The sequence below is a fragment of the Carassius gibelio genome, chromosome A8, assembly GCF_023724105.1.
Source record: "Carassius gibelio isolate Cgi1373 ecotype wild population from Czech Republic chromosome A8, carGib1.2-hapl.c, whole genome shotgun sequence".
Taxonomy (NCBI): Eukaryota; Metazoa; Chordata; class Actinopteri; order Cypriniformes; family Cyprinidae; genus Carassius; species Carassius gibelio.
Window position 1 is genome coordinate 10476632 of NC_068378.1, and position 27923 is coordinate 10504554.

General features: G+C 37.7%; 3 protein-coding genes across 4 annotated transcripts; 1 reads left to right on the top strand and 2 right to left on the bottom strand.

Moving 5' to 3' along the window:
* The first annotated feature begins 2157 nt into the window (after positions 1–2157).
* On the top strand, positions 2158–16716 carry LOC128018406 (golgin subfamily A member 1-like). 2 transcript variants are annotated; one of them, XM_052603877.1, is made up of 23 exons: positions 2158–2346; positions 2952–3251; positions 4977–5067; positions 5747–5821; positions 7313–7443; positions 7590–7718; positions 7991–8160; positions 8336–8447; positions 8789–8884; positions 9446–9571; positions 9652–9747; positions 10070–10165; positions 10240–10335; positions 10573–10725; positions 10810–10905; positions 11134–11223; positions 11317–11419; positions 12148–12308; positions 12418–12573; positions 12909–12968; positions 13048–13314; positions 14032–14118; positions 15159–16716. In XM_052603877.1, the coding sequence occupies exons 2-23, from the start codon at positions 3126–3128 to the stop codon at positions 15234–15236; spliced, it is 2595 nt and encodes an 864-aa protein (XP_052459837.1). In that variant the 5' UTR covers positions 2158–2346; positions 2952–3125; the 3' UTR covers positions 15237–16716. The 2 variants fall into 2 exon arrangements, with proteins under 2 accessions (XP_052459837.1, XP_052459838.1); XM_052603878.1 differs by lacking the exon at positions 5747–5821 and having other exon boundaries at positions 2178–2346.
* Positions 16717–17045: 329 nt separating this feature from the next.
* Positions 17046–20331, bottom strand: LOC128018407 (actin-related protein 2/3 complex subunit 5-like protein). The gene is made up of 4 exons (XM_052603879.1): positions 19950–20331; positions 18357–18428; positions 17704–17880; positions 17046–17614 (listed from the first exon to the last, which is right to left on the bottom strand). The coding sequence occupies exons 1-4, from the start codon at positions 20088–20090 to the stop codon at positions 17552–17554; spliced, it is 453 nt and encodes a 150-aa protein (XP_052459839.1). The 5' UTR covers positions 20091–20331; the 3' UTR covers positions 17046–17551.
* Positions 20332–21501: 1170 nt separating this feature from the next.
* LOC128018408 (uncharacterized) lies at positions 21502–27702 on the bottom strand. The gene is made up of 4 exons (XM_052603881.1): positions 27573–27702; positions 26839–27141; positions 25903–26062; positions 21502–23926 (listed from the first exon to the last, which is right to left on the bottom strand). The coding sequence occupies exons 1-4, from the start codon at positions 27658–27660 to the stop codon at positions 23068–23070; spliced, it is 1410 nt and encodes a 469-aa protein (XP_052459841.1). The 5' UTR covers positions 27661–27702; the 3' UTR covers positions 21502–23067.
* Positions 27703–27923: the final 221 nt, after the last annotated feature.

Sequence of the window (27923 nt, forward strand, 5' to 3'; positions counted from 1 at the left end):
AGACGGTGAGGCGTCTGATTGGTTAAGATCAAGCTCATCGAAACCTCGCTGGCTGGTTCATGCAGTCAGGCGATCATTAGAACATTTTCATTTTATAGCCTATTGTTGAATCAACCGTGAATAAAAATAAGAAAACACGTTTCAAAATATCTAGCGACTTTCAAAACAACAATATCATGCAATGCTACTTCATTGTGCGTCTCTGTGAGCGATTGATAATAGTTGTATTATTGTCATTATGGGCGTAAAGGTTGTCTAATCTGATTTTAGTGTACGCTACACAACGACTAGTTAATAATATGAATAGCTAATAATTGTATTCTATTTTGTAAAATTTTTATATAAATGATTTAATTCTATATTATGGCATAATATTATGATCGTTTGTTTGCTTGCTTGCTGTTTTATGTGCGTTTATTTATTTACTTATTTTAACTGTTTGTTGAGGTGGTATGCTATTTCTAGCTCTCTTGATATTCTGCGACATCAATTGCTGAGCACTCTTAGGTTATTATCTTCAGCAGCACCATCTTCTGGTTGCACTAAAGAAAGAGGAACAATTTTGCAGATTTCCTCCTGTGTTGGGATTGTGATTCTTGGCAAGATGGAGCAGTCCAATTGTTCAAATGGATTGTAATATGGCTTTCAATAACAGATAACTCTTCAGATTACAGTAGGCCTTACCAGTTTAATAATTGACTAAGCTTTTTTTTATTATTATTTTAGATGTGTTAGTCTTCTCAATTTAAAAATTTGTGTATATATGTAATGAATCTTTATGATAAAAATAGTAACTATAGTAACTATAGCATAATGGATTTGCTGCTACATGCAGTATCTGAAACCTGACAGAATGATAGAAATGCTTATATATCCTAGATCTAGTTGCACTAAAATATTTGTAAAAAAAATTTTTAACACTTTAAAATAGGTAACACTTGTTAACTATTAACTACAACATTTCTCTCAAAGAAACAGTCACAAAACAGTCACAAATGGCTTTGTAATGTAATGTAATTATGGACAATGTTAACAGAAACTGCCGAAAGTCTGTGCTGTTTCTAAGAATAGAATACACACTGGGCTTGGCCAACAAGTGACAATATATGATGGCCAAAACAGTCCACTGATGGTGGTAATGTTAACAGAAACTGCCGAAAGTCTGTGCTGTTTCTAAGAATAGAATACACACTGGGCTTGGTCAACAAGTGACAATATATGATGGCCAAAACTAATGGTGGTAATTACACAACCCAGAATCATTTTAAGGGAATTTACTCTGAGCGGACTATGCAACAATCTTTGTTTACCCAAAAACAGAAACAAAATTCTGTATACTTTTAATCACCCTCAAGTTGTTCCAAACCTGTATGAGTTTCTTCTTTCTGTTGAGCACAAAAGAAGATTGAACAATGTTGGTGACCAAATAGTTGATGGTAGCCATTGATTTCCATAGTAATTAAAAAATACTATGGAAATTAATGGCTACCGTCAACTGTTTTGTTCAGGTTAAAATGAAGGGTGAGTACATGATGATCTCTCTCTCTCTCTCTCTCTCTCTCTCTCTCTGTCTGTCTCTGTCTCAAAAAAAATCCATTATGTAGAGATAATGATGGTCATACTTTATGCCATCTTAATTATGTTCCTGTATTGAATTTAATAGTAGGCCTACCTGAGCTTTGTTTGAAATGCTTTTATTGCATCATTGTTTAGAAGAAGAGTCATTCCAACCTGAAAATATATACAGTTAGCTATTCTAGACATTTTATATTTAAAGTGAGTTTTTATTAATTCTCCTACCTTCTAGGGTATCTTTTATGTAGGTAGGTAATGATAATGAAAGCTCATGTACAGATAAATATTCTGTAGGAAACAAAACAGCAAGCTATTATTCAGGAGTTGAGTCAAAATTAGAATAAGTGAAAGTAACATCTAATATAGCCTACAATCAATAATTATATATTTTTAATATATCATAAGTGTTAATGCAGTGATGTGGCATTATACATTAGTAATTAATATGATGCGTCTAATAGTTGTAGAGGAATACTATACTGTGACTTTGCGAGAATGACAGCTTTCGTGATTGACATGAAATCACGCGAATCCGTAGCCACGCCTCTCTTCTGTGGTCGTCCAATCAGAGACGAGCACAATCGCCAAGTTGTTCCTGGAACGTCATCAAAATCTGCTGACTGTTGATTACGTGGTGAAGTTAGTTAGCCAGCTGCTAGCCTCGACAAAAAGATCACACACACAAATATAGGGCCTGGAGAAATATTTGCATTAAACGTGATTTGCATTACAATGACCCTCAGTTCTGTCAGAGTGTGTGGAGTTTTTACGGTAGGTTTACCCGTCTGTTTTGTTGGTTTAGTATAGAAATGGACGAGAGCTAGCATTCGCTAGCGCTGTTTACAATCTATCTGTTATTTCTCTGGGCTTTAATCGGCAGTTTTGGGTTAGATGTTGTCATCCACTGTTTGCATGTTATTAATGAATGGTTCAGGCATCTAGTTTACGTGTCATTGTTAGATCCGACAATGGCTAGCTTACTACAATGTAGCATTTCAAGCAATGTAAAAAATCAGTCTCTTTGGCCTTTCAGTTTATTCTTAAACATTGAACCTCATCAGAATTTAGTTTTCGGAGCTGATATTAATATTTATTTTTTCTGTATCGCCCATGTCTTGGTTAAAAACAACTCATCTGCTTTTAATAATCCTGCATTCGAGTATCATTAATGTAAGTGTAGTACTATTTAGATATGTCCCCTCCACTAATATAAACAGGCAGAGATGTACACTAGATAGTGATGTGTACTAAGCAGTTCACTCTTCGCATGTAAGCTGGCAGCACAGCATGCTCATTTTATTCAGAAAGACATCTGCTGATTAAAAGCCTTGTTTGATTGTATCTTTCTGCTAATTTAATCCTAATTTTCTTCACAGATTCAAGGCAGCAGAGAGTAACACCAGAATGAGATCTGCATAAGCCATGGGTATCATCGGTCTGTTTTACGACGACCCTAAAGTGTCTCGTTGACAGTTGAAGAGACATTAAAATTATTGCTTCACATACACACACACACATACACAGCTGTACGCTACATCTAGACTACAGAGATGTTTGCGAAGTTGAAGAAGAAGCTGGCGGAGGAGGCCGCCACTGCCCCTCGCTCCGGACGCATCCCTCGCTCCATGAGCAAAGAGTCCATCACTTCTGTGGGCGCAGATTCAGGCGATGACTTTGTGAGTAGAGCTTTCTCTGCTTTTGTGTGATTCTCAGTCTCCAGCTTCTTGCAATATCATATCTTCATGCATTGTTTAGACCCATAAAGTTGCTTGGTCTGTTTGAAAATACGATCTCATTCTAGTATTTGATATGATAGGAGATCTCAATCATAGTACCTGCTTCCTTCATGTCCAGCATATACTTTTTCAAATATTAATGTATTGAGTGCTTTAATCTACTCCAGTTCTTCTTTAGTGCATTTTACTATTGTTCAGAAGTTTGAGGTTGATTAGATTTTTGACAAGATCAGGAATGCATTATTTGTTTAAAATACTGTTAAAATAACTTATCTATTTTTATATGTTAAAGTGTAATGTATTCCTGTTATGACGAAGCTGAATATTCAGCATCCACTGTACTGTTTACTCTTGGCTTATTCAGAGTTTGGTCAGAAAGAAAGAAAAATTTGTGTTCTATTTCTCTCAGGGTTGCACTGAATGGTGGCAAATCTTGTTACAAATTTTTTTTTTTTTTTTTGTCAGACAATTGTACTAAATTATTGAGTCTTGTCATAAGAACATTCGTATAATATGTTAGTCATTAAAATGATCCTTTTACAACTCCTTTCAAGTGCACTTTCACTTCTAGGTATCAGTAAACTGCCAGCTGACAGATTTTGATAAGCAGACGGTAAATACTTTCCTGTATCCTCTCCATAGCAGTTATTCCTGTTTCAAATGACTGGTATATTTTTAGTATCACTTCTAGAGAAAGTTGCATGACTGTATTTGCACAGTGCTGCACCTGAACATCCTGGAAGTATGATGACGTTTATTACTAGAGTGCTGTGCTGTGCTGCTTGGGGAAACCAGAGAGATCCAGACTGAGAGTGCTAAATATTATCACATGGCTTGACAAACCGGTGTAACCTGACACTCTTGTCCTCCAGCAATTAATGAGAGACACTCTCAGAGTTCGGTTCAGGTTGTCTTTCGCCCTAAATAATTAAAGCTGTCGGCTTGTTGGAGGATGAGAGTATCAGTGACCGGTCTAAATCAAAGTCACACTTATATTGTTGGTGTTTTGCTGAGAGACACTGATGGGTTTGGACCCCAAGGACAATGTAAACAGTTTAATTAAGATAAAAACTACAATAATTTAGCATTTGTGCTGTTGAACATTTAGGTGTTCTTAGAAATATGAATAAACATCTCTCTTTTGCATTCTGTTGTTCTTATAAAGGATATGCAATGACATGGGTCATTTCTTTGATTTTTGTGTTTTTCTCTACTGATCAGTATTGTATATTTATTGTTCTATCTCATTTCCACTGTTAAGATTTGTAATATCTGCTGTCATCTAATGCTCATAGTGAATATAAAAAAAAACAAAATATAAAAAAATCTTAATGCACAATATTTTTGTTTCCTAAATGTACATTTATTTTAAAAATGTTAATTAAAATTTTTATTTTAGTGTGTTTTAATTTGTCAACAACAAAATTATTTGAATATTAATTTACTTTGACTTTAATAGGAGCTATTTATCAGTTGTTGGCTATAACATTAAAATAATTAATATAAAAAAATATATATAAATAATATCTACCGGTAATCAGTAATTTGTATTAAATAATCGATAGTACGAATACATTTTGGGCAGAATATTATTCTGATATTATATATATATATATATATATATGTGTATATGTAGATTCATATGTCTCTGTTATTCACTCTAAGGCGTCTGATGGCAGCAGCTCCAGAGATGATGTTTCTTCTCAGATTCAGCGCAGAAACGATCAGATACGAAAGCTGGAGGCCAAACTCTCAGGTATAGGCAACACTATACAGTGAAACTGATGTAAACACAACGAGAGAAAAAGACTGAAAGGAGGAAAAAGATACAAAAGGCCAGTGTGACTGCTTTGTATTACGTCATTGGAAAATCAATGAGAAAAGGAAAAGCTTTATTACCTGCCACTCTTACGGGCTGAATCTATTTCAGTCTTTATCTGGACACCTTTAAACCCTTCATACATTTTGTTACAATGGAAATGTATGAAACGCGTGACATTTGACAGATTTGCCACAAAACGAGCCTGGAATGAATGTAAATGACTGCACTGTAATGGCCTTGAAAATCAGCATAAATAATAGATACCTGGCTGTCACTATCAGCCTGCAGTGGTAGCAGTTACATAGCCTGATCTAGAAGCTCCTTTAACCCTTGAGGAGCAACACTAGATGAGATGATTGCATAACTGACCTGATCAGGGATGATCTAATAGTGTAGGTCAAAGGTCAGTCATTGTTCAGCCTCACAATCAGTCTGGTTTTCTCATCTCAGAAAATCATTCTGTTTTTCCCTCCATTTGTTTATCTTCTCAATCATGTTTGTCCCTTTGTTTTCTCTCCCCCCTGTTTTTGTCCCTCCTCCCACCCCCTCATCCTCCTCTTCCTCCCTCCGGCCGTGTGTTTGTGTGTGTTGGTATCCCATTCCCCAACACTAGACTACGCTGAGCAGCTTCGGCTAATGCAGAAGACCAAGGAGAAGCTTGAGATTGCATTAGAGAAGTATCAGGATTGTACGTACCGTTCTTTTCCTCCCAGTTCCACCTCTTCCTCCTTTTGGCTCTCTCTCCTCTGCTTGGTTTCCCATTTGTTTGTCCAGTGCTTTTACACTAACCTCAGGCAGATCAAACGTTCATTCTTACAGACAAACTGATTGGCCTAAAAATTGGCCTAAAACTACTGTAGCGTCAATCCGGCTTAAGAAAAGTTTTTTGCTGCTTTAAACACAATTTTTATGAAGGTGACCATATTTTTTCAGCAAGTGTAAATTGTGCCTGTAGATATCAACCTAATAGAAGACATTTCATTTCAAGTGTTATGAATCTAAAAGCTCTGATCCAATTTCTAGACATTTCCAAAGTAAAAGGAAAAACATACACTGATTTTAATCAACTAAAAAAATAGATGCTTGTACTAACCATCTGTTTCACAGCTGTATTAACAAGGACATTTAGGAAATGATTTGCTATGCTGTGATGTCTTTTTTTTTTCAATAAAGTTTGATTAAAACAAAATGCTAACAAAATGTATATTTTATGCATTGTACTTTACATATGTTGGGTCTGTAACCATATAACCAAGTAACCACTAATTTCATGTTATGTTACGTCTATCAGTTTTAAAGGAATAGTTCACCCAAAAGTAAAAAATTGCTGAAAATATACTCCTCCTCAGGCCATCCAAGATATAGAAAAATCAGTTTTTTCATTAAAACAGATTTGGAGAAATGTGAGCCTCTGCATGAATGGGTGCCGTCAAAACAGTTGAGAAATACAACACAATAATCAACAAGTAATCCTCAAAAGAAAATGTAACTATGTGTTATGGACTGTGTGTTTTGGCCAGAAGCAATGGTTTAAAGTTAAAATGTCTTAATGGATTTATTTCCTACAAACTTCAATCTTTTTGCTTCACAAGATGTTAATTGATGGACTGATGGAGTCGTGCAGATTACTTGTGGATTACTGTGGTGTTTTTATCAGTTGTTTGGACTCTCATTCTGACGGCACCCATTCACTGCAGAGGATTCATTGGTGAGTAGGTGATGTAATGCTAGATGTCTCCAAATCTGTTGTGATTAACTCCTTTACATCTTGCATGACCTAAAAGGTGAGTACATTTTCAGCCAGTTTTTATTTCAAGGTCAACTATTCCTTTAAGGGTTATAGATATAAACAGGTTTTCTCTTTCTCTTCATTTATTTATTTTTTGCTTTATTCAAAGTGCTTTAACATAAATATAAGCTGCACATTTCTGCTTTTAAACCCTCCCAATCTCTTCTCTGTTAAACTATCAGTGTAAGTGTATTTAATGTAAACATGTTTGCTGCTTGTTTACACACCCTTAGGAGTGTATTCAAAGTAGCATCTGTGAAAACTAAGTGTACAACACATGTAACATTGTTTTGAAAATGATCTAGAATTTCTCTTTAAGACAAAAAACACAAAGATTAAAGCAGGAATCAGAAAGATGAAATCTTTTGTCTGATTTCTGTGTTCTATCAGCATCCATGCGCAAACTTCAGGACCAGAATGAAACTTTCCAAGCCAACAGAGCCAAGATGGCAGAGGGCTTGGCCTTAGCATTAGAGAAGAAGGACCAGGAGTGGATGGAAAAGCTTGCTATTCTGGAACAGGTAAAGATGCTTTATTATAACATGTTGGATAAAGATTTGGAAAAGGCTCTGTTTTGTAAGTCACTTAGTTTAAAAGCGACTGATCAATGAATATTTCAAACATCAGTGTCAATGACCTATTATTTTGTCATCTTTCTCTCTAACAGGAGAAGTCGTCCCTGGCCGCTCGGCTAGACGAGATGACGGAGCAGAGTTTAAGTCTGTTCCAGAAGAGAGATGACTTGGATGAGCTGGAGGGCTTTCAGCAGCAGGAACTGGCCAAACTCAAACACATGGTCAGCACAGTGAACCTTGAGGATTCTTTTATGAGTGTTACACATCAATAACTGCATTAAAACAGACTCACAGCTCACCATCCTCCATATTCCTGCACTCAGCAATAATTTGTACTCTAATGCATATCCATATAAAGGAATATTAAACCTAACACCAAGAAGTGATTGAAAACCCAGACTATAACAGCTCATATAAATTACAGAATAGACAAGAAGTTCCTTCTCGTTTCCAAACTGTTTAAACACTTTAAATCATAAAACTTGTCCTGCAGCTGCTGAGGCGAGAGGAACAACTGAGTCAGCGGGAGAAAGAGCTCAAACTGAGAGGAGAGGAGCTGAACACAGCGAGACTGACCCTGAGCCAAACCCAAGACAAGCTGTATGAGCTGGGAGAGGAACACCAGGAGATGTGCAGGATCAACTCACAGCTGCAGGCCCAAAGGTGTGTGAAGAGGAGCAGAATCATGCCTTCCTTAAAGGAATGATTCAGCCCTACTACAAAATATTTGGAATGGGTTTAAAATGTGATTGGGTATTCTTCTTCTGAAGAAGTTTGTTTCAATTATAATGTCTTGCTGACAAAAGTCGAATTCCCAGTTTGTCTCTGTCTCTTTCAGGGATGAGTTGTTGAATGAGAGAACAGATGCTGAGAGGAGGGTGATGGCTCTGGAGAGGAGAGAGCAGGAGTTACAGCAGCTGATCCAGCAGGTCTCGGAGGATTTCCAGAAGGTGAGCACTTGGAAACTTTCAGCTCATCAGGACAGATGACTCTCAGAAGCCAAGAAGCTCACTTATGGGAACCGAGCCATACCTCCCATTTGAAAGTGTTTTCCGCCCTCCTTCACTGTTGTACACTTATAACAGTGTTATAGCATTGCTCATGATTAGTTTTTGGATTGTTTTATTGAAACCAAGTATTATATAATTTCCAATATTTCCATTTTGTATTATTTCGAATTGTTTTGTTGCAATATGTGTGCAATAACATGCTAGTTTCGCTGTGGTGTTGAAATTATGGAAATGCAGCTGACTACGTCTCATTTCTGTATTGTTTCTTCTTTGTTTTCTAGGCACAAAGCAATGCAAAGGAAGTCGAGAAATCAATGGAGCAGCTCCAGTCTGAACACAATAAGCTGATGCTACAGCACGAACAGCACAAGAACAAGGTCTGATTGACTCCACAAAGAATTAATTGATGCTTAAGACTCCTCTCACATTTGCAAATGAAAATTACTGACTGCAATTGTGCTAAATCATGCAGGCACATATGAGTGGCATCCAATGAAAACCTGTAGGCTATATGATATCATCAGAATGAATGCTTCCTAATTATTAGGACATACAAAAACTAACTATATATATGTATATTACTTTTATCTGCTTTCTATAGCTTTTCATTTTAAATTTGATTTGGGTTTAAGAGCACCAAGATTTCTGACAATGCATCTTGACTGTGGCGTTCTCTTTCATTGCACTGCATCTAGTTAGTTTTATTAATTTTAAAACTTAAATTTTAATCTTTACTTATGGTATTTATTGGTATATATTGCATACTACATATTTTAAGATGTTCATGAAGTGATCAGTCATGGTTTCTGTTGATTTTGTATTACATACAACAGAGAAAAGTATATGTCTTCGTGTGACTTCGTGTGCAACGCTCTAAATACAACACTGGTTGATTGTCACATCATTCTAACTCTTCATACCTTACTGTGATTGGTCAGGTGGCGGTGACCGAGGAGGAGCGAGAGCGTGTATTTGCTGATTTGCAGGAGAAGGCTGCTTCTTTAGAGAGGAGACTAGAAGCAGACTTTTCTCTGGATGAGCACCTACAGGAGCTGCTCAAAGAGGTCAGAGGACACCGTATACACACCGATCGTCTTACTGCAGTTTCAGTCATCTAAAAACCACATTGTGTGTGTGTGTTTAGAAGTGTTCATTGGAGCAGAGGTTAGAGGGAGCCAGAGGAGAGTTGCTGGAGGAGAGAACAAATCACACCAGTGCAGTCAGTTCACTGGAGGCCCAGGTGAACAGTACAACAGCAAAAATAGTCATACTGTGAATTGATCTTTGAGAAAAGAATCTAATTTTTTGAGATATTGAAGTTTTAATTTTCCTAATCTGTGAGTCATAACCATCAGAATTAAAACAAATAAAAACCTCTTTAAATATTTCAGTTTGTGTAAAAATGAATCTAGAATATAAGAAAGTTAGCTTTTTTTTTTTTATTAAATGTAAAAAAAATAAAGATATATTTCCATTACATTCATATATTTATAAATGCACCCGTATCGTACTTTCCTAACTTTATTTCGAAGACAAAATTCCTCTTTCTCATTCGTTTCCAGATCTCTCAGCAGAACGCCACCATCACAGATCTGCAGACTCTGGTCAAGCACAAAGACGACTCGTCCAGGGCTTACAGAGAGAGGACGGACGTACAGGTGAGTTACCCCACAGTTAACCCACACACCACGTGTCTGTTGCTGAATGATCTGATCTGTGTGTGTTGTGTCAGATATCAGATCTGGAGCAGAGACTGGCTGACTGCACTGAGAAGATGAAGAGTCTGCAACAGCAACTTGAAGACAGTGAAACGCATGCAGAAAAACTGGTATGTGATGTCAGTCAAAGTCTCGCCAAACATCCCAAAGCTTTCTCAGAGACTGACAGACTTTGTTTGCTGAAATGTCGCCCCCTTCTGTCAGATATCAGTCATGAATACTGGGGCACTAGCATTATACAAGGATAAGAACTGAGTTTAAAATTGGCTTGGCAAGCAGCTCAGCGACTGACTCACTTCTTTTAGTTTTGCCTTTAGATTGTTGACCTCTGACCTTTGTTCCCACAGCATGCAGAGTGGGCAGAGGAGAGAGAGCGACTACAGCAACAGGTCTCGACACAGAGACAGAGAGGCTTGGAGAAAACGGCCAGACTGGAGGAGGAACTTCTCACATCACAGCGAGAGAGAGAAACCCAAGCAAGCAAGCATCAGGACAACCTGGTGTGTGAAACATCACTGGTCTGTCTTTAATTATTATGCACTTAACATGGGAACGTTATCTGATGTTTATCTCTCTTTCTCAAGCGCTCACTGGAGGAGGAAAAAGCGTCGCTGTTGAAGAGCAAAGCTGAGGTTGACGGCAGTGTCGAGAGACTGAACGCAGAACTAGAGCAGGCCAGAGTAAGAATAATCTGCCACAACCGATTCACTTCACAGATTACCTTAGTAACATACACTACCATTCAGACGTTTGGAGTCAATAAGATTTATGTTCACCAAGGCAACATTTATTTATTTATAAACCTTACCTTATCTTATTATTAAAAATATATAATATACTTTTTTTTTTACACTTGAGTTATGTTGCTGATCAGTATAACATTTGTGTCCCATATTTGTCTGTTACAGGCGGAGTTGATCAGCAGACAGACAGTAAGTGTTGAAATCGCCAAAGCTCTGGAGGAAACCAGAAAACAGAGAGAAGAACTCCAACAACAGGTTCATTCACTGACATGTTCAAACACATCATTTATTTACTCACAAAGTCGTTTTCCTGTGTCTGAAACTTGATTTATTGCTTCATTTCGATAGGTCGGCAAAATGACGGAGTCTCTTGAGAAGGCGGAACAGGAAGTGAGTCGTCTTTCTCAGGATTTAGGAGCAAAGGAGGAGGAGCTAAACACGCTGAAGGAAGGTGAGGGACCAGTTGTGTTGGCAGCAGGGGAGCCCCGTCCACCCCTCAGAAACTGAAACAAAAAATATCATTATTTGAAGTAAAATAACATTCAATAAAATAAGATAAAAACTCTTTATTTCAGCTAGTTTCTAAGGAAGCAAAGAGGTCAGTGAAAAATGACATGACAAATTACTAAATCACTTTGAGATGAAAATGGAAAATATAAATGTTAAAATGTATTTTAAATGTAAAAAAGGATTTTTAAAAATATAAATATCACTGATTCAAACCCCTATAATTAACCTTTATAGAAAATACTTATACAGTTTTTTTTTTTTTTTTTTTTTTTTTAAATGTACTTTTAATGTTTTTAATTCATTTATAATTAAAAAAATAAGCTAAATCATGTTGATTTTGATATTGAACTTCTGATAATGATAAAGATTGTCAAATCTTAAGAACACGAAACATTTCTTGTATAATTTTGATTTGAACGAAACCAAAAGTAAAGTTTTCAGTCAGGTTGGATTCAGTAATGGTCTTATTCATCTGATTCGGTGAAAGTTCTATTACAATTATTTAAGCTTTGAGTGTTTTTAGCAATATATTAAAAAGAACTGGGCTACATTTGTGATGTTTTTGAGTTCTGCCTGCAAAGTCAATTCAATAAACAGACGTGTTTGGCACTCTAGGTTATATCTGAAATTTTTACGTGCTTCATATTTGTCTGTTTCTTACTGTGTTAGAGGTGCGGGCGGCCCGTAGCAGTCTGTCTTCTCTTCAGGCCGAGTGTGAGTCTCGTCGTTTGGAGGCTGAAGAGAGAGAGCGAGAACACAACTCTCAGCTGACGTCACTGCAGCAGGAAGTCCTCACACAAACACAACAGCTCTCTTCATACCAGTCACGGGTCAGTGTGTGCTTTCACCCACTCCAGCATCGAGCTGCCTGTTGATCATAGATACATTGTCTTAGCTATATAATGTTTTTGTATTTGCATATTTCTGTGTTCCTAACAGGTGTCTGATCTGGAGGGTGAGGTGTTGAGTTTAACAGCACAGTCCCATGCAGATGAGTGTGACGGGGAGCAGAACGGGACGGTTACTGTAAGTGATCTTGACCAGTTACAGAAGGTCAATAAAGACCTGGAGCAACAACTGGCTGAAAAGAACAAGGTGAGAGCAAAGAAAACCACTCGAATGAAAAAAAAAAAAAAAAGCATAAGTTTAAAGAAGAGCAGAGATTTTAAAATTATGAGCTTGTATGTAAATGTATTAAAATTAAATGGAGAACAATTGACTATTTTAATTTTATTATAATAATAGAGAACATATTTTACAAGAATAAACTACCCTACATTATTTTAATAATAACGTGAACTCTGTACATTCTATTGTACTTGACATTTTATAGAATTAAACACATTTATAAACCAGAACATTTAGTATCAGAGTAGAGTTGATGCACAATCACTAGAATTTGTTTAAATATTTGTTTTGTTTTTCCCCAGACAATCAAGCAGCTTCAGCAGAGGCTTGCAGAACTCAAGAGGACGTTACAGAAAGAGCTGGTGTGTATGTTTGTTCAGAAGCTTTAGAGTCCACGTCAGCTGTCAGCAAACATTTCCTCACAAAGTGCTTGTGCGACAGAAACTGAAGCCAGATCCTGACTCTGAGATGAAGGAGAGACTTCAGGAAGGCAGGCAGGAGAGGTCTGCTGAGAAGACCGTCTCAGAGACACAGATGCCCCCCACTGCTCCGACCCCAGCTTCAGGACCCCCTCAATCTTCAGGCCCACCTCCTATCACCTCCAACACCACAGTCATCAACAGTTCAGACCTCACCGACACAAGAGAGATCAACTTTGAGTACCTGAAACACGTGGTGCTGAAGTTCATGTCCTGCAGAGAGGCAGAGGTGAGGGCTTGATGGGTATCTGACCCGTCTGCTACACCAGACTGATGTTATTAGAGTTTTTGCTATTACTGCCGTTCATTCTTGGAGTTAGGGATTAGAAGAAACTCCTAGAAATAAGTGTTAACCTTTAGTTTGTATCCTGGCAGCCGATTAAGTGGCCAAGTTGAGGGGGGGGGGGGGGGGGCTTTTTCTATCATCCAAAAGTTTAAGGTCAGATATTTTTTTTTATTTTTATTAAAGGATAGTTCATCCAGAAATGAAAGTTTGTAAAAAACATACTCGCCCTTGGGCCATCAAACATGCAGATGAGTTTTTTCATCTGCAGTGAATGGGTGCCGTCAGAATGAGGGTCCAAACAGCTGATAAAAACATTATAATAATCAATAAGTAATTATTATCGACTCGTATTTTAGCCAGAAGTGATGGTTTAAAGTTAAAAAAACCATCTACATTTGCAAAAACATATGAAGCACATCCAGTCATCCTTTGTTGCAAAAGCATTTGATTTATAATGCAGATTACTGTAGCTGCGGTGTCCTATAAAATATTTTCTGGTACATTATTTCCCCTAATTCACCTCTCAATTCAATCCGCCTGGTGTGTGCATCACTGATTTCCCAACACTTGAGAGTCCTCTGCTGTCTCTTCACTATAGAGTATAAGTGTTGCTTGAATGAGAGGTTACCTCTCTCTGAGTCTCTCTATCTCTCTCTTCAGGCTTTCCAGCTCATCAGAGCCATTTCTGTACTTCTGCATTTCACAAAAGAAGAGGAGGACATGCTCAAACAGACACTGGAGTACAAGGTGTGTGAGGAAAAACAAACGTATATGCATGAATCTGTAAGTGTGATGGAGGTCATGCTGCAGTCTCCTCCGCACCATGAGCTAACTAGGCCACTCTGCTAAGGCGGCTAACAATGTGGGTCAGGGTATCTGGCTCACCGCTCTGAATCAAACCATTAGCACCCGGTGACACGGTCAGGAATAGCAGCTGGCAGGTATTTCTAGCAGTGCTGGAAATCACTGCACATCACTGTGCTGCATTACACTCACCGCCTCGGTCCCGGCCGCCCCTCTTCAGCTACTCTCTGGATTTGTGGAAAAAGTTGATTTGTTTTATTTCAGAAGTTTAACTTCATTTGAAATCCGGTTAAATGTCACTAGGGATGTACATATCACTTTTTTTAATGATCAATATAGAAATAATATGTACCATTTATTATATTTCACTTATGTCTCTCTCTCGAAAGTGGAATAGCCATTCGTCTTTTCTACTGTAGATTTATAATCTAATATTGAAAATTAATTTGAAACATTGTAGATTGAAGCTGTTATTATTAAGACTGTTTCTAAAAGCAGGCATTGTGTTACAAAAAACTTTATATCATATTAGTTACAGACCAAAACATGAAAATAATCAATTACGTAATCGGCTATTAGCATCAAAGTCAATGGCTATTGATTTAATTGTTGTAAGAATTATAAACATAACGTAATAACAATCATTAATTTTGTTGTTGTTGTTGTTATTAATAAGTTAATGCATTAATAGAAGTATTACTAATAGAAACTATAAATATATTAGATTACTGAGTGAATATAATTATCAGAAGGATGAAAAGTCTCTCACTCACCTAGGGTGCAGTTAGTTGATCAAAAATACAGTAAAAACATCAATGTTATGAAATGCTATTAATATTTAAAAGTTTTTTTGTATATATTTTTTTAAATGTATCACCGATATAAATTACGAAGCTTAATTTTCAGCATCATTTCTTCAGTGTCACATGATCTCTCAGTAATCCTAAGCTCTGTTTAAGTCTAATGTTTTATGTATGTTTCAGATGTCATGGTTTGGTTCCAAGCCCACACCCAAAGGCATCATACGGCCTTCCATCTCAGGAACCTCTAGCTGGAGCTGAGATGAATATTTGGGGGGGAAAAAAGTGAAATGGGAAACAGTGAATGATTTCAGTAGAAAACTACTGACGTCTGGAGGGAGCGATTGCAGACGCCGCAGTTTCAGTCTCTGCCTCAACAGTTCCTATGTAGCTCGTGCCCTTTACACAACGGGACACGGAAACAGCTCTGTCCATGTTTCACTAAAATATTGCAGGGACTGGAAACAAATGCTTTATCAACATCTTTTAATGACTGGGGAATTTCAGCTTTTAAGTAATGGGTAAAAGGCATCATCCGTCTCACGTACTCTGTAGGTTCATCTGCTTTTAGAAAACGAAAACTGTTTCCAACATCCTTCAACTGGAAAAGGAATTTTTTTTTTTCTTCTTTTTTTTTTTTTATAACTCCATTCTGAGCTCAATGGGAGTTGGGTGAATCATATCTGCTGCTCCATTTCAGTGGTATATATGAAGACCATAAACGCATGCCCAACGGACATCTGGACATCAGTAAAAATCAGGAATGGGATTTCACATTATACGGTTGTGATTTTGAATACCTGGAAGCATCTCTCTTTTAATCTGCCTTGTTTATGTGTAAATTAGTTACGTACATTCCATACAAGTATTTATGTATGAATACCTGTATATAAGCGATAAGAGGATTTATAAATCAGTGGATGCATACCGTAAGGGTTTGTTACATATGCATTAGTCAAAACTGTGCTCATATAAGTTATGTATGCATATGTGTGAGATTCTTCACTGTGGGCTTGAAACTGTAATTTAGAGGCATATATGCACAGACTGAGGAAACAAGCATGCATGCCTTATACTGAATGCTTTGATTGTACTGGTTCTGAGTGTATACTGAAGCATTTGAGTACACTTGAAGCCTTACCATTCAAAGCTAACTGCATTTCTATTTCTCCGAGAACATGTCAATAGAAACATCTTTCCTTTTTCCCTGTGAATACAAAGTGGTTTTGAGTCCGAGCCAGTGATTTGCTGTCCGAAACAATGTCATTTTGTGTGTTTTAACACTTTTAAGGCCACATCAGCACTAAGGTTAACACTCTTCTGGTAAAAACAGCTGACTAGAGACTTGAATATCTCTGCGGGATGCTTGACATGTGTTACCTGTTTTTAGAAAAAGAAACCCAAAGATTTCTGTTTTATGTAAAGACTGATTATGAAATGAAGCTTAAATCAGTTGATTCTTGAGAATTTGTTTTGCTGTAAATGAAGGTTCTCTGGAAATGTAGAAAAACGGCCGGTGTATGAATCGCTTAGGAATGAGATTTCTATTGAAAGATCCAAAATGCACTTTTCTACGACTGTATTCATGTCTTGTTTGATGTTATGACAGTGCGGCGGTCACCGTATCCATTTCCTCTGCTTTCGGCAAGATACCACTACATCCTTACTTTGGTTTCACTTCATGGTATGTCAGGAATATCAGAACTTGACAAAAATTAAAATCTTTCTCAGTGACTTTGAAGAGACGTGTGCTTCTCTGTGGTTTCCAGTGCTGACTAAAGTGCTTTCGTTCAGTGGATCTGAAAGTGATGAGAAAGCATTTCTGAATCATTGCAGACCAGACATAACATAAGATCAGTGATCAGAGACCTTGGTAAGACCAAGAAAAGAAAACGGAAAAGTGTCAATGACGTTTTCTAAATGTAAATGTCTAGGGAGTGCACAATGAGTTGAATTAGACACTGCAACATTTGATTTGCTGTCCTCATTCATGTTTTTCTCATGTTTTCATGTCCACACATTTTTTTTTTAAACTATAGTAATCCTGATCTGTCAGATAAAGAAAAGAAATACACTCTTATTGTTCTTTATTGCACCAGGCACTTCACAATAACCCGACCCTACGATTTGTACCATAAATCCACCTAAATACTATATATTAAACATCATCCTCTTTCTGTACAATACGAAAGAAAATGAGAACCACAACTAAAAAATGGAAAGTACACATCCGAGAAAACCAACCACGTAAAACAATCAAATACAATTTTCATATTCATCACAGTATTTCATTTTTCCTGAAACTGCTGATCAAGACTTAGCCTCGTCATGAGACTCATTGTCCTTCCATCGCACAACCGTTCACCTTCATTAGTCGAGAATCGGGTCTTCAGTAATAACATATTCAAGAATCAATAATTTACATTAAAAATCATACAATATCTCTGCTTTTTAATCGGTTGAGCATGAGTGGTTTCCCCCGGATAAGGTTGAGTTGTGAGAGAAGAAGCTGTCTTGTGTTTTAGAAAGAGAAACAGATCCCAATGGCTGGTTATCTCTTGATTTCTCTCGGCTTCTCAGACAGATTTTCTGGCAGTCAGCACTCGTACGATGGACCCCAGACCCCCCACAGCGAAAGCCTGAGTGAGAACACAATAACACAAATAGACGTGTGAGATAAAAAAAACAGACTTAAGAAAAGATCAAGTCTCATTCATCCAAGAGCGACCTTTTCGTGCCACTGGAGCAGGATGGCGCTGCTGTTGTCCGAGGGCTTCTCGAAGCCTCTGTAGATGTACTTCATCAGCAGGTCCACTCCGTTCCTGTCCAGAGACTTCACGGCCGGCTCAATATCACTGCTCTTGAATGCAGTCAGCACTCGTAACACCACCGCCTGCGCCCGCTCCTGAGAGAGGAGGTGGAGGGAGCGCAACAAACAAGTGTAGGAGGCGTAAAAGACAAACACTCATCAAAAATGGATGGACTGATTAAACACTGTCCACCAAATATTGTTGGCTGTTGAAATTTTAATGCGTCACTAATAATGCATTAACACTAAAAGAACATTCCATGTACAAATTGAGCTCAATCAACAGCGTTTTTGACATTATGTTGATTACCAAAAAAATATATAATAATAGTAATTGAATTCCTCAAAACACCAAGACACTTCATGGGGGGCCAATTTGTGGAGGATTTAGAAGCAGAAATGTAAAGCTTATAATTTTACAAAAGCACAAACATCTGTATAGTATGATTAGACACATGATGACATGTCATTGCTGAGACAATCTGTTATGCATAAATAGGGCCCTATAACAGTGTTGTTGAACATCTGAAAGCAATGCATCAAACTGTCTGAGTAACAGAACTGGCTCTTACTTTCACTGCGGGATTCTTGGAGTTGATTGGTGGATTCCTCAAGGCGATGTGAAATGCTGTCATCATGTCCCCTGTGCATCAGTTAGTTAAGGAAAGCTGACCGACCAGTCAGGGACTCTCAAAAACCCCAAAGAGCATTCTTTAGATGTGGGGTAAATCTTATTTTTACTTTGGAAAGTATTGGTAAAGTTTACAGAGAAGCTGGTGTTATGTAGCACGTATCTGGAATTTGTCTCACTGAGGTTTAAATCTGAGGCTTGTCATTTTTCCAGTGTTAAAAATACTTCCTCCTATATGCAGAGACAACTAAAACAAATCATTTATAGTTCTCTGAAAAGTGTAAATCGTTTCTCTGTGGCATATAAAAACAGTCTTCTGTTTATTTCATCCCGAGCAGCCTGAAACAGCAACACTTTTGGGGCTTTTGTCCAACCAAGCAAAGATGAGGTGGGAGTGTATGAGGTGGGAGTATATTACAGAGGGTGAGATGTCAGATTCAGACCTCATTTAAGCTCTTAGTCTAAAAGTGTGCACCAAAAATGGATCATTCCAGTCCATGACCTGATTAAATAAATGACAGTCATGCACAGTTAATGCATTCTATTAATGCACAGTTTTCATTTTCCAATGAAACTAAATCATTGCTTTCTGATTTGGCAACACTGCTGTGTCACTTAAAAACACAACCGAAGACTAAATATATCACATGTCAAAACTGCATGACCTTTTCATATTCAAGGTTATTCAAAGGTTATTATAAGGATGTAATTATAAAAACCAAAACGAAACTTAAATTTCAGTGGCAACAAAAGTAAACGATTTTTTAAGAAAGAAAAGTGCATTAAAACAATTATTAGAATATGTTTCAGTCAGTGTAGTATCGTAACAGCCCTCAAAAATTGTAAATAAAAAACAATTACAACAACAATGTAACATAATTTTACTAAACTAAAGACAGAAATTAATTATATGAAAAAATATAATAATAATAATAATAATAATAATAATAATAATAATAAGAGTGATAACTTAGTAAAACTACTGGACAGAAAAATAAAACAGAAATAAACTAGAAAATAGAAATTAATAAAATTAAATATCCAGAATTTCAAATACTGTTAAAATATTTCATACACACACACACACAAACACAAATGACTACAAAGGAAAGTAATCAGCACCACCAATAACTCCACTAAATAAAGTTACTTTATCTACAAAAACAAAACCGCAATTATTTTTTATAATCCTAAACTCCCACATCACACGCATAGTGCAACTATTTGACAGCTTGACTATGATTACCGTTTACTCTACGGCTGGCTCTAATCACAGCGATATGTCGATCTAGACCCCGGACAGCACTTCTGAACATCATAGCGGTGCTGGTGCCTCTGTAGGCAGCTGACTGGGCTTTGAGACACGACCTGTGCGTAAATAATGTATGAGCTACATCTAAACTGGGACAAGGTTGTTTTTGGGCGACCTTAAGAGAGATGAACTTACTCCTGACATGTTTTACAGAGATGATGAATACGACCCGTCAGCTTGATCGATAACGACAGCAGCAGTACGTTACTGGTCTGAAGGATATTGTCTGATCAGATCGTCCACCTCGCACGCGTCCGGTCCCTGCTGCTCGGCCGCCTCGTCCTGATCGTCCACGAATTTATTCTCGTCGTATTCGTCGATGTCGACTCCCCGGAATCGCGAGGACAGGGTGTTTTTCGCCATGAGGCTCAGGAGGAGTAGCAGCAGCTTCAATCAATCATGCGAGTCCGGGAATGTGCGGTACTGGGAGCGCCCTGCAGCCGCGCGGATGTGAGTGAGTGTCCGCTTCCCTCAGAGCCGAGAGCCGAGCACACGTTCATCTGTCAGCGGGAGGGTGCGGCTGTTACCTCTCCCCCAGCGAGAGCATCTCCAACATTCCTGCACCGCGGACAAATATCCCAACTGGAGCGGAAACGGAATTGCACACCATGGTTACGCTGTCACACGTTGTTTCCGGTTCCTGTGATCCAGCGATGGATCCTGCAGCTCATATATTAAAGCTGGAGTCTGCAGTGTTTTGTTCCAGCTCTGCTTCAGCTTCCACACACACATCACAGTTTTCAAATAAGACTGGAGGTGTTTAATTTGGGTTGAATCTAAACTTTACAGGAATTGAGTCTGACAGCCCTGTTTTAAGATATTCATATTCAACAACATAAACAACACCAATATATTATTATTATTATTCGTATTAAGCAATAAATAATGTTATTTATGTAGGCTAGCTATTTAATTACAATATAATATTATCATCATAATCATAATACACATATTACTCTATGTAATACTCTTAATATCCTTTTAGTTTTTATGTAGCCTACAACTTAATAACTGTACAATATGCATTTTCTATGCAGTGGCCACTGAAATATATTATGTTATTATATTTTTTATCATATACACTACAGTACACAATGCACATTTCTAAAATATTTTATTTCCTCTTTATGAAAATATCTTTCAACTCAAAACACATTTGCATCTTTTAGATTGTAGCATAAACAACATGAAGAGAAATGTTCATTTAGGCTATGTTTTATGTGTTTGTTTATAGTCATAATACATGTTCAAATATCTTCCTTTTTTTTTTGGATTGTATCAATCTACGACGTCTAATAATATGAATAATTGTGCAGTATCCCTGTTCTATCCAATGGCCACAGAAATATGTTATTATACTGTATTATAATAATCATCAAAATCAGCATGTGGGATATATCTTTTGTTTTCATTTTATGTATAAACAACTCTAAAAGTTTTATTAACTGCAATATGCTGTTTAAATCCAGTTGCCATTGAAATATATCATTATACAACTTCTCAAAGTTGCAAACTGTTTATTTTCCTATATATCTCTATTAACATTTAAGCTTTAAATTAACTATCTGACAAATCTATGTGTTCCCAAGTTGTTTGGAAATATAAACTCTTACAAAGTCTGGATAATTTGTGACAAATACCATTTAATTAATAAAATACATTTAAGATTTAACCAGGTTTATCTTAAAGCACACTAGACAGAGTTGGAGGAACGGTTAGAAAGCTAGACTAAACATAGTCTTTATTCATCTTATATCTTTGAATTCGTTTTTTTCCCCAGGTTTAAGGGAGCTTTTCTCTGGCCAACAGCAGCCAGTGACCACTAGAGGGCAGCAGATGTTCTCATATTAATGTTATACAGTTCATCCTAGGAAATCTAATGTGTACGTATTACATTTCACAGATGGATCAAAGATCAAACCCGAACACCATCTTGAACAAATTTGTTTTATTTGTTTACAACATTTTCAAAACCTTTTCTTCTTTTCCATGCTATTTGACAATGTGAGACATAGCGTGATGACGCCATTCATTGCCTTATAATAAATAATTAGATTCATTAAAACAAACTTAAAACAAGCAAGTAACCTAATTTGTCAAGTAAATGGACTCTAAAAAAAGATGCTGAACTCACATGTTACTTTGATGAAATAGCTGCAGATCACTGGGAGTCAGAGACCTCTGGATTTCCACACAACCCTGCTGCTTTATATCAATGTAGTTTTCATTTAATCAGATCATTGATGGCATTGACGAAAGTCTCAAGTTGCTGACACTTTTTGTACAAGTTCAGAATCTGAATAATTCATTCAACATATTACAGCAGTAGCATATGGATATAATAAATCAGTCTAAAAAGAATGACTGTGATTTAGAGAAATATATATCAACATTATGTTCATCCCAAAATTCTGAAAAAGTATCAGTTTCCAGCAAAAATGCTAAGCCGTTTTCAATATTGCTAATAATAAGATGTATCATAATAATAAAGTGTTTCTTAAGCAGCAAATCAGCTTATTAGAATGATTTCTAAAGAATCACTGAAGACTGGAGTAATAATGCTGAAAAATCAGCTTTGACCACAGGAATAAATTACATTTAAAAATATATTCAAATAGAAAACTCTTTTTTCTTTTATATTTTTACAGCATTATTGTTTTTGCTGTATTCTGATCAAATAAATGCAGGCTTGCTAGACATTAGATAATTTAAAAAAAAAGTATTTAAATCTGACTGACGCAAAACTTTTGAACATTGTAGTGTATAGGGTATAGTTTATAGATATATTGAGATATTATAAGGATATGTTGACAAAACAACTCATGAAACTAATATCACAGTGTCTGTAATTGAACATTTAGTCTGCTCAACACATCACTTAAATATGTCATTTAGTTTCATAATCAACAGCTGCAGAGGCATTTTTCTTTTCAGCCTTCAAAATATATATCATTATATCATTCCCCAGTGCTGAAAGACAGTCGCCAGACATGATTCTTGGATTCAGTTACAAATTTAGATGATGTTATATCAAGTCAGAGTGAGAGAGACCTAACATGCAGGGATTTTATTTTCAATGGATCATAATCTTTCTTGTCAATATCCCTTAATTGCCATTCACTGAGGAACACCAGATGGGTGTCAGGAAACCTAAAAAAGTCTATCACACTTTCTCGCTGAACCGTGGAGCCAGTGCTAAAGCAGTTCTTCTCAAAGCCATAACACATTCGAGTTGTTAAACCCAAAGTGGTCTAATGTATCAGTCTGTTCTGCTTTGATTCAATCAAACATTTTTTTGCAAAGCAGATTTTCTGTATTGGAAAGGAATGAAAGGCCCCTCTCAGACCTGATCCTGGCTTCTCCACCTGTTCACAGCTCTGTATAGCTCACACACAGCCTTAGTCTCTCGGGGCCCCTCTGGTCCCCACAAAAACATCTTGCTGGTTTTCATTTTACGAGGCTGGGACCCCCTCTCAGTGCTCATTATTTTGGGGTGGGGGCCGCCTGGCGCTCCAGCCCTTGTTTGCAGTAAGCAGGGGTTTCCTTTTATTTCTATGGAATGTTGCATGTCATTCGTGGGCTGTGTGAATCTGCTGTCATCATCACAGGCGTTTCTGCTCCTTGTTTTGGATCGGCACGGTTCAGACGTCGTTCTGATGCGATAGCCAAATGAAGTTCCATAAAACGATGGCAGGACGCTAAGAGCGGGAGAGGGATTTTCTCGGGTCATGGGAGACGGGAACGTTAGCGCTGTAGCTGTGGCTAGATAACGTGTTTTGACCATGAGTCTGGCATCAGATGCTTTGTGTAGACTTCTGTTAGATCTGCTTCTCCTGTATATCCCATCTGTTCCTTCAGTCTTCTCTGTTAAGTCATATGCTTGTTTGTCTTCTACGATATTAAAAGATTTGTCAACATCGCATTGATTTCCCGTGATTTCATGTTGTCTGTTGTCATCTGTGATGTCCTGTGGACGTTTTCCCTCAGTCGGGTCAGTCTCAAAAGTTTCCTCAGGAGTGTCTTTCTGTATGTCATTCTCCCAGGTATCTGTAATATCATATCGTATGCCATCTGTGAAACCATTCTGTCCTTCATCTTCTGTTTTATTGATGGTGAGGTCTTGTTTTTGGTTCTCCGTGGTGATGTCACGCTCTCTGGGTTCCTCGGTGACGTCTTGCTTCCCGTGAACCTCTGAGCTGCTTTTGAGGAAAGCAAATGATCAACACTTGAAAGAAAAGGGTGGAAAACTGCTTCCAGGTTATTGTTTACACCACATCTTGTTTAAACTCTAAGAAAATCCCAGCCAAGTAACATGCAAGGCACGTGGACGGCGAAGTTTAAATATTTGTTCACAGGTTAAAAGACTGTTTGTCTGGAGGGCCGAGTCATTTCACAGCAGATCACTTTTGTAACTATGCGGTTTCAGATGTCCAAACAACATTACGAGAGATTACATCCTAAGGCCAAGTTAACCAGAAATCCCTTCTTGAAGGCTGCACCCTGGAGACCCATGTTCAGAGTGACGAGCTTTAATAGCCTGGAACATGAGTGAAACCTGCAAATACCAAATGTGAAATGATATTCGCAGCCTGACCTACAGCTGTATTGCAGCTGCTATGATACTGAGATACAGAAAAACCCAAATCATACAGTGGACATGGGAAACTTAAGACATGGACGTGAAAATATGTTCAATTTTCTATGGTCATTTGAGTAGATTGGAGAACTTATGCACTATTGGCTCTCTGAAAATGCTTTTGCATTAAAGGAAGGCATAAGTAAATCTGTATACATATGTAAGTGCATATGAGTGGGCCCCCTCTCCCTTGGCTGAATGAATAGCCTATATCATACAAAAGACCTTAGTGGGACCCCGTCACCCCCTCGGGGCTGAGACAATGTTCCTACCTTGACTACGGCCTGCAGCTCAGTAATATCTGTTGGGAGCCGTTGTTGAGTTAGATTGACTTCATCTGTGAGCATCAGGTTAATGCCATTCCTAGCATGAGTTCCTCTGTTGTGAGTTTCCATGGAAGGGAGAACTTCACACTGTCGCCAGCCGAATGCCAGACACTAACCACACAGCTCACAATGACACTCAATACTGCCTCAGTGCCACAGAGGACTCATGATATCACTCATGGATCCTCATTAACTGCTCAAAGGGGATGGATGAATGAGTCCATTATTTTTGGCCTTTGCAAATGCTAGCCATCTATTTAGTTTCATGTAGTTTTTATTGTACAAGGGCTCTTTGCCCTCGACATGTTCTCACTCCTGGGGAATCCAAAACTGCTGCATGTTTAAGTGACATGCTGTCAATGAGAAACATTTGCTGTCAGTGTAGTGCCGCAGCCTTCAGGGATGGTTTTATTATAGTACAAGTGTAGTAACCATGTTTTTTGGCGTACTGATTACCATCTGTGTAACCACATTTTACTACAAATGCATGGTTAAATTATGGTTAGTGTAGCAAAACCATGGTTAATTTGTGGCTACCATATTTTAACTGTAACCATGTTTATTGGTTGTTGTTTTTTTTTCACATTAGCCGCTACTCATTAGAAGCCGCTTTTTCAATACAAGTAGGATTTAGAAATATAAAATAAATATCTTGAGCATTTATTAACCAGAGACCTTATTTCAAGGTATAGTTCACCCAAAGATGAACATTTCCCCATGATTTAGGTTCCTCAAGCCTTGAATCCTAGGTGTTTATGACTTCAGGAGTATATTCTTTCAGATGAATACAATCAGAGTTAAATTAAAAATGTCCTGGCTCTTTCAAGCTTAATAATGGCAGCTAATGGGTGGTGATATTCAATAGTCCAATAGATGTCAAAAAAAATGTTTCACATGGGTTAATAAAGGCCTTCTGAAGTGAAGCAATGCATATGTGTAAGAAAAACGTTAAAGCCACTAGTGTTCTTATTTGCATTGCAATAAGATATCAATGCGTTCACGGAGCAGGAAGATGCTTTCATGCCGACATACTGAGGTGTTTTTTATATGACAGGGTTGTTGACCTTGGTTAAAGTTATAGTATAAAGTAAGTGAAGCGTTCTGAAAGCGATGTCAGTTGTCCGTTAAATTATGTGCTTGATCAAACCCTCTTTTAAAGTTTAAGGCCAGGCTCTGTTTTAAAAATGGTCTACTGGTTAAGTTTTAGTTTTACCTGTTTTCCTGTCCCGGTGTATCTTCTCCCTGCTCCTGCGGCTGATATGATGAAGGCAGGTAGAGATGTAGTAATGGGGTCAGATTGGGACGCTCATCTTCATTAAAATGCTGAGGTTGTTCATGTTTTCTTCTCCAGATAATCTCGCACATGGGAGTTTCTCGATAAAGAATGACATGAGACTTAGTGTGTGACGAATGGACAGTGAAAATGGTCTTTAAATTTGCTGCTCATGTTTTGTGTCTTGTAAGCATTTGACAATATTTACTCTGAGAAGGAGAACATAGCAACAACGCTCTTCCGCTAGTTTACAGCATTGATCATAAGACCTTCGAGATGACGTAAACAGTTTACTCATGTTAACTGGTCAGTTACAGTCGTCTCAGACGCATGCCATAACAAAACTCTCAGTGTGCCTTTGCTCACAGAATAGCTGTGGAACCTCAGGAGAAATACATTTCTGTAGGAGTTTTGGGAACGTTAGCTTCAGTTTTTTTGTCAAATATTTAATTGGGTTTATTTTACATGGAAGAGGATTTCGATTTTTTAAGTAAAATGCACATTTCCTGAATCAAGAGGTCAAATCAATAGAGGATTTTAAACATATCCAAACAAGCTTTCTTTCTTTAGAGAAATGCATAAGGAGATTTTTGGAAATTCTGGCCTTTCAAGATGTATGAGTTTGCTTCTTCATCAGAACAAATTTGGAGAAATGTAGCATTACATTACTTACTCACCAGTGGAGATCCTCTGCAGTGAATGGGTGCCGTCAGAATGAGAGTCCAAACAGCTTATTAAAACATCACAATAATCCACCCATTCACAGCAGAGGATCCTTTGGTGAGCAAGTGATATAATGCTGATTTCTTTCCAAATATGTTCAGAAGAGATGAACAAAGATACAGAGAGACACCGTGAAGTGTTTTATAGTGGTACCTGGTGTGCGTAGTGCTCGGCGTCCCGTCTGATTATCCAGTGGGACAGTGGAAGGCCGCTGGCTTGAATCCAGCGGGACTCTGTGTCTGTGTGTACTGCTTCTCGCTCGCTCTCTCTCCTCAGTTCTTTTTATCACAGTGAATGCATCCCATACCTTCAGCTCACCCTCTGTTTCAACACAGTCTCTACTGTACTTCTGTCCTCCTGCAGAGATGGAATGAGCTCGGTCTCTCTCGTCTTTATGGGCTGGTGATGTGGAGCTTTTGGAGGGTCGTGGTGACAGGACGCATCTCACTCCACATGCTGTAAGGACATGAACCGAGATCTTGATTAATAGGGTTTAAACAGCTTTAACTGCACCCTTGCAAACAACACACATGTATTAACTGCTAAGTAGCTGAATAATAAGCAAGATATTGTAGAGTTGTATGGTCATTATTGCAAAATAAACATTTAATATTATCATCTTTAGTGGTTCAAGTTTATTATCTCTTGCATAATAAGTAAGGTAAATTGGAAGATGGGCATTGAAATAAATATAATGTAAACATCTAAAAATAAACCAAGGTTTTAAGCACATTTTAAACCATATTTTTTGTATATATATATAATTTGTTAATTAAGGACTCTGTAAATAATATAATACACAAAAACCCATAACATTTTTAAATATATTTTTAATCATTTGCTTAACCTTTTGCATAAATTTTAGACAAGCATTGACAAACAGTTACCTATGAGCAGAGCTTTGGCTGTGAATGATTTCCTGGCATTTTTTTCAGAGAGGTTTCTTGAGTCTCTAAGGGACCTCCCCTGAAGCATGCTGCTGCTATAGGCACCAGTGTTTGGAGAAGATGATCCATGTTGATGCATTGGAAATGTTTTAGGAGGTGTGACCCCTCTCTGGTTTGTGACTTGGAGCTGTAGTCTTTGGTTCATTATTGAGTTCCACGCCATCGATCCTGCTGTTCTGACGGGTCCTGTGTGGCCTCTGAAGCGTCTCACGGGGCAGAAATGCATCGCATGGCTGTGCCCATCTTGTTCCCGGGTCAACATGAGGCACCAGTGATCACTTACAAGTTACA

Excerpts from the sequence above, each read along its gene's own strand:
- LOC128018406 (XM_052603877.1), top strand. The coding sequence starts at position 3,126 with ATGTTTGCGAAGTTGAAGAAGAAGCTGGCGGAGGAGGCCGCCACTGCC. Across the intron at positions 8,161-8,335 it reads TCACAGCTGCAGGCCCAAAG|GGATGAGTTGTTGAATGAGA; the intron begins GTGTGTGAAGAG and ends TGTCTCTTTCAG. Across the intron at positions 12,574-12,908 it reads AACTGGCTGAAAAGAACAAG|ACAATCAAGCAGCTTCAGCA; the intron begins GTGAGAGCAAAG and ends GTTTTTCCCCAG.
- LOC128018407 (XM_052603879.1), bottom strand. The coding sequence starts at position 20,090 with ATGGCGAAAAACACCCTGTCCTCGCGATTCCGGGGAGTCGACATCGAC. Across the intron at positions 18,429-19,949 it reads TGGACGATCTGATCAGACAA|GGGGACATGATGACAGCATT; the intron begins TATCCTTCAGAC and ends AACTGATGCACA. Across the intron at positions 17,881-18,356 it reads CCAAGAATCCCGCAGTGAAA|GAGCGGGCGCAGGCGGTGGT; the intron begins GTAAGAGCCAGT and ends CTCCTCTCTCAG.
- LOC128018408 (XM_052603881.1), bottom strand. The coding sequence starts at position 27,660 with ATGCTTCAGGGGAGGTCCCTTAGAGACTCAAGAAACCTCTCTGAAAAA. Across the intron at positions 27,142-27,572 it reads AGCCAAAGCTCTGCTCATAG|CATGTGGAGTGAGATGCGTC; the intron begins GTAACTGTTTGT and ends ATGTCCTTACAG. Across the intron at positions 26,063-26,838 it reads CCGAGCACTACGCACACCAG|AAACTCCCATGTGCGAGATT; the intron begins GTACCACTATAA and ends TTCTTTATCGAG.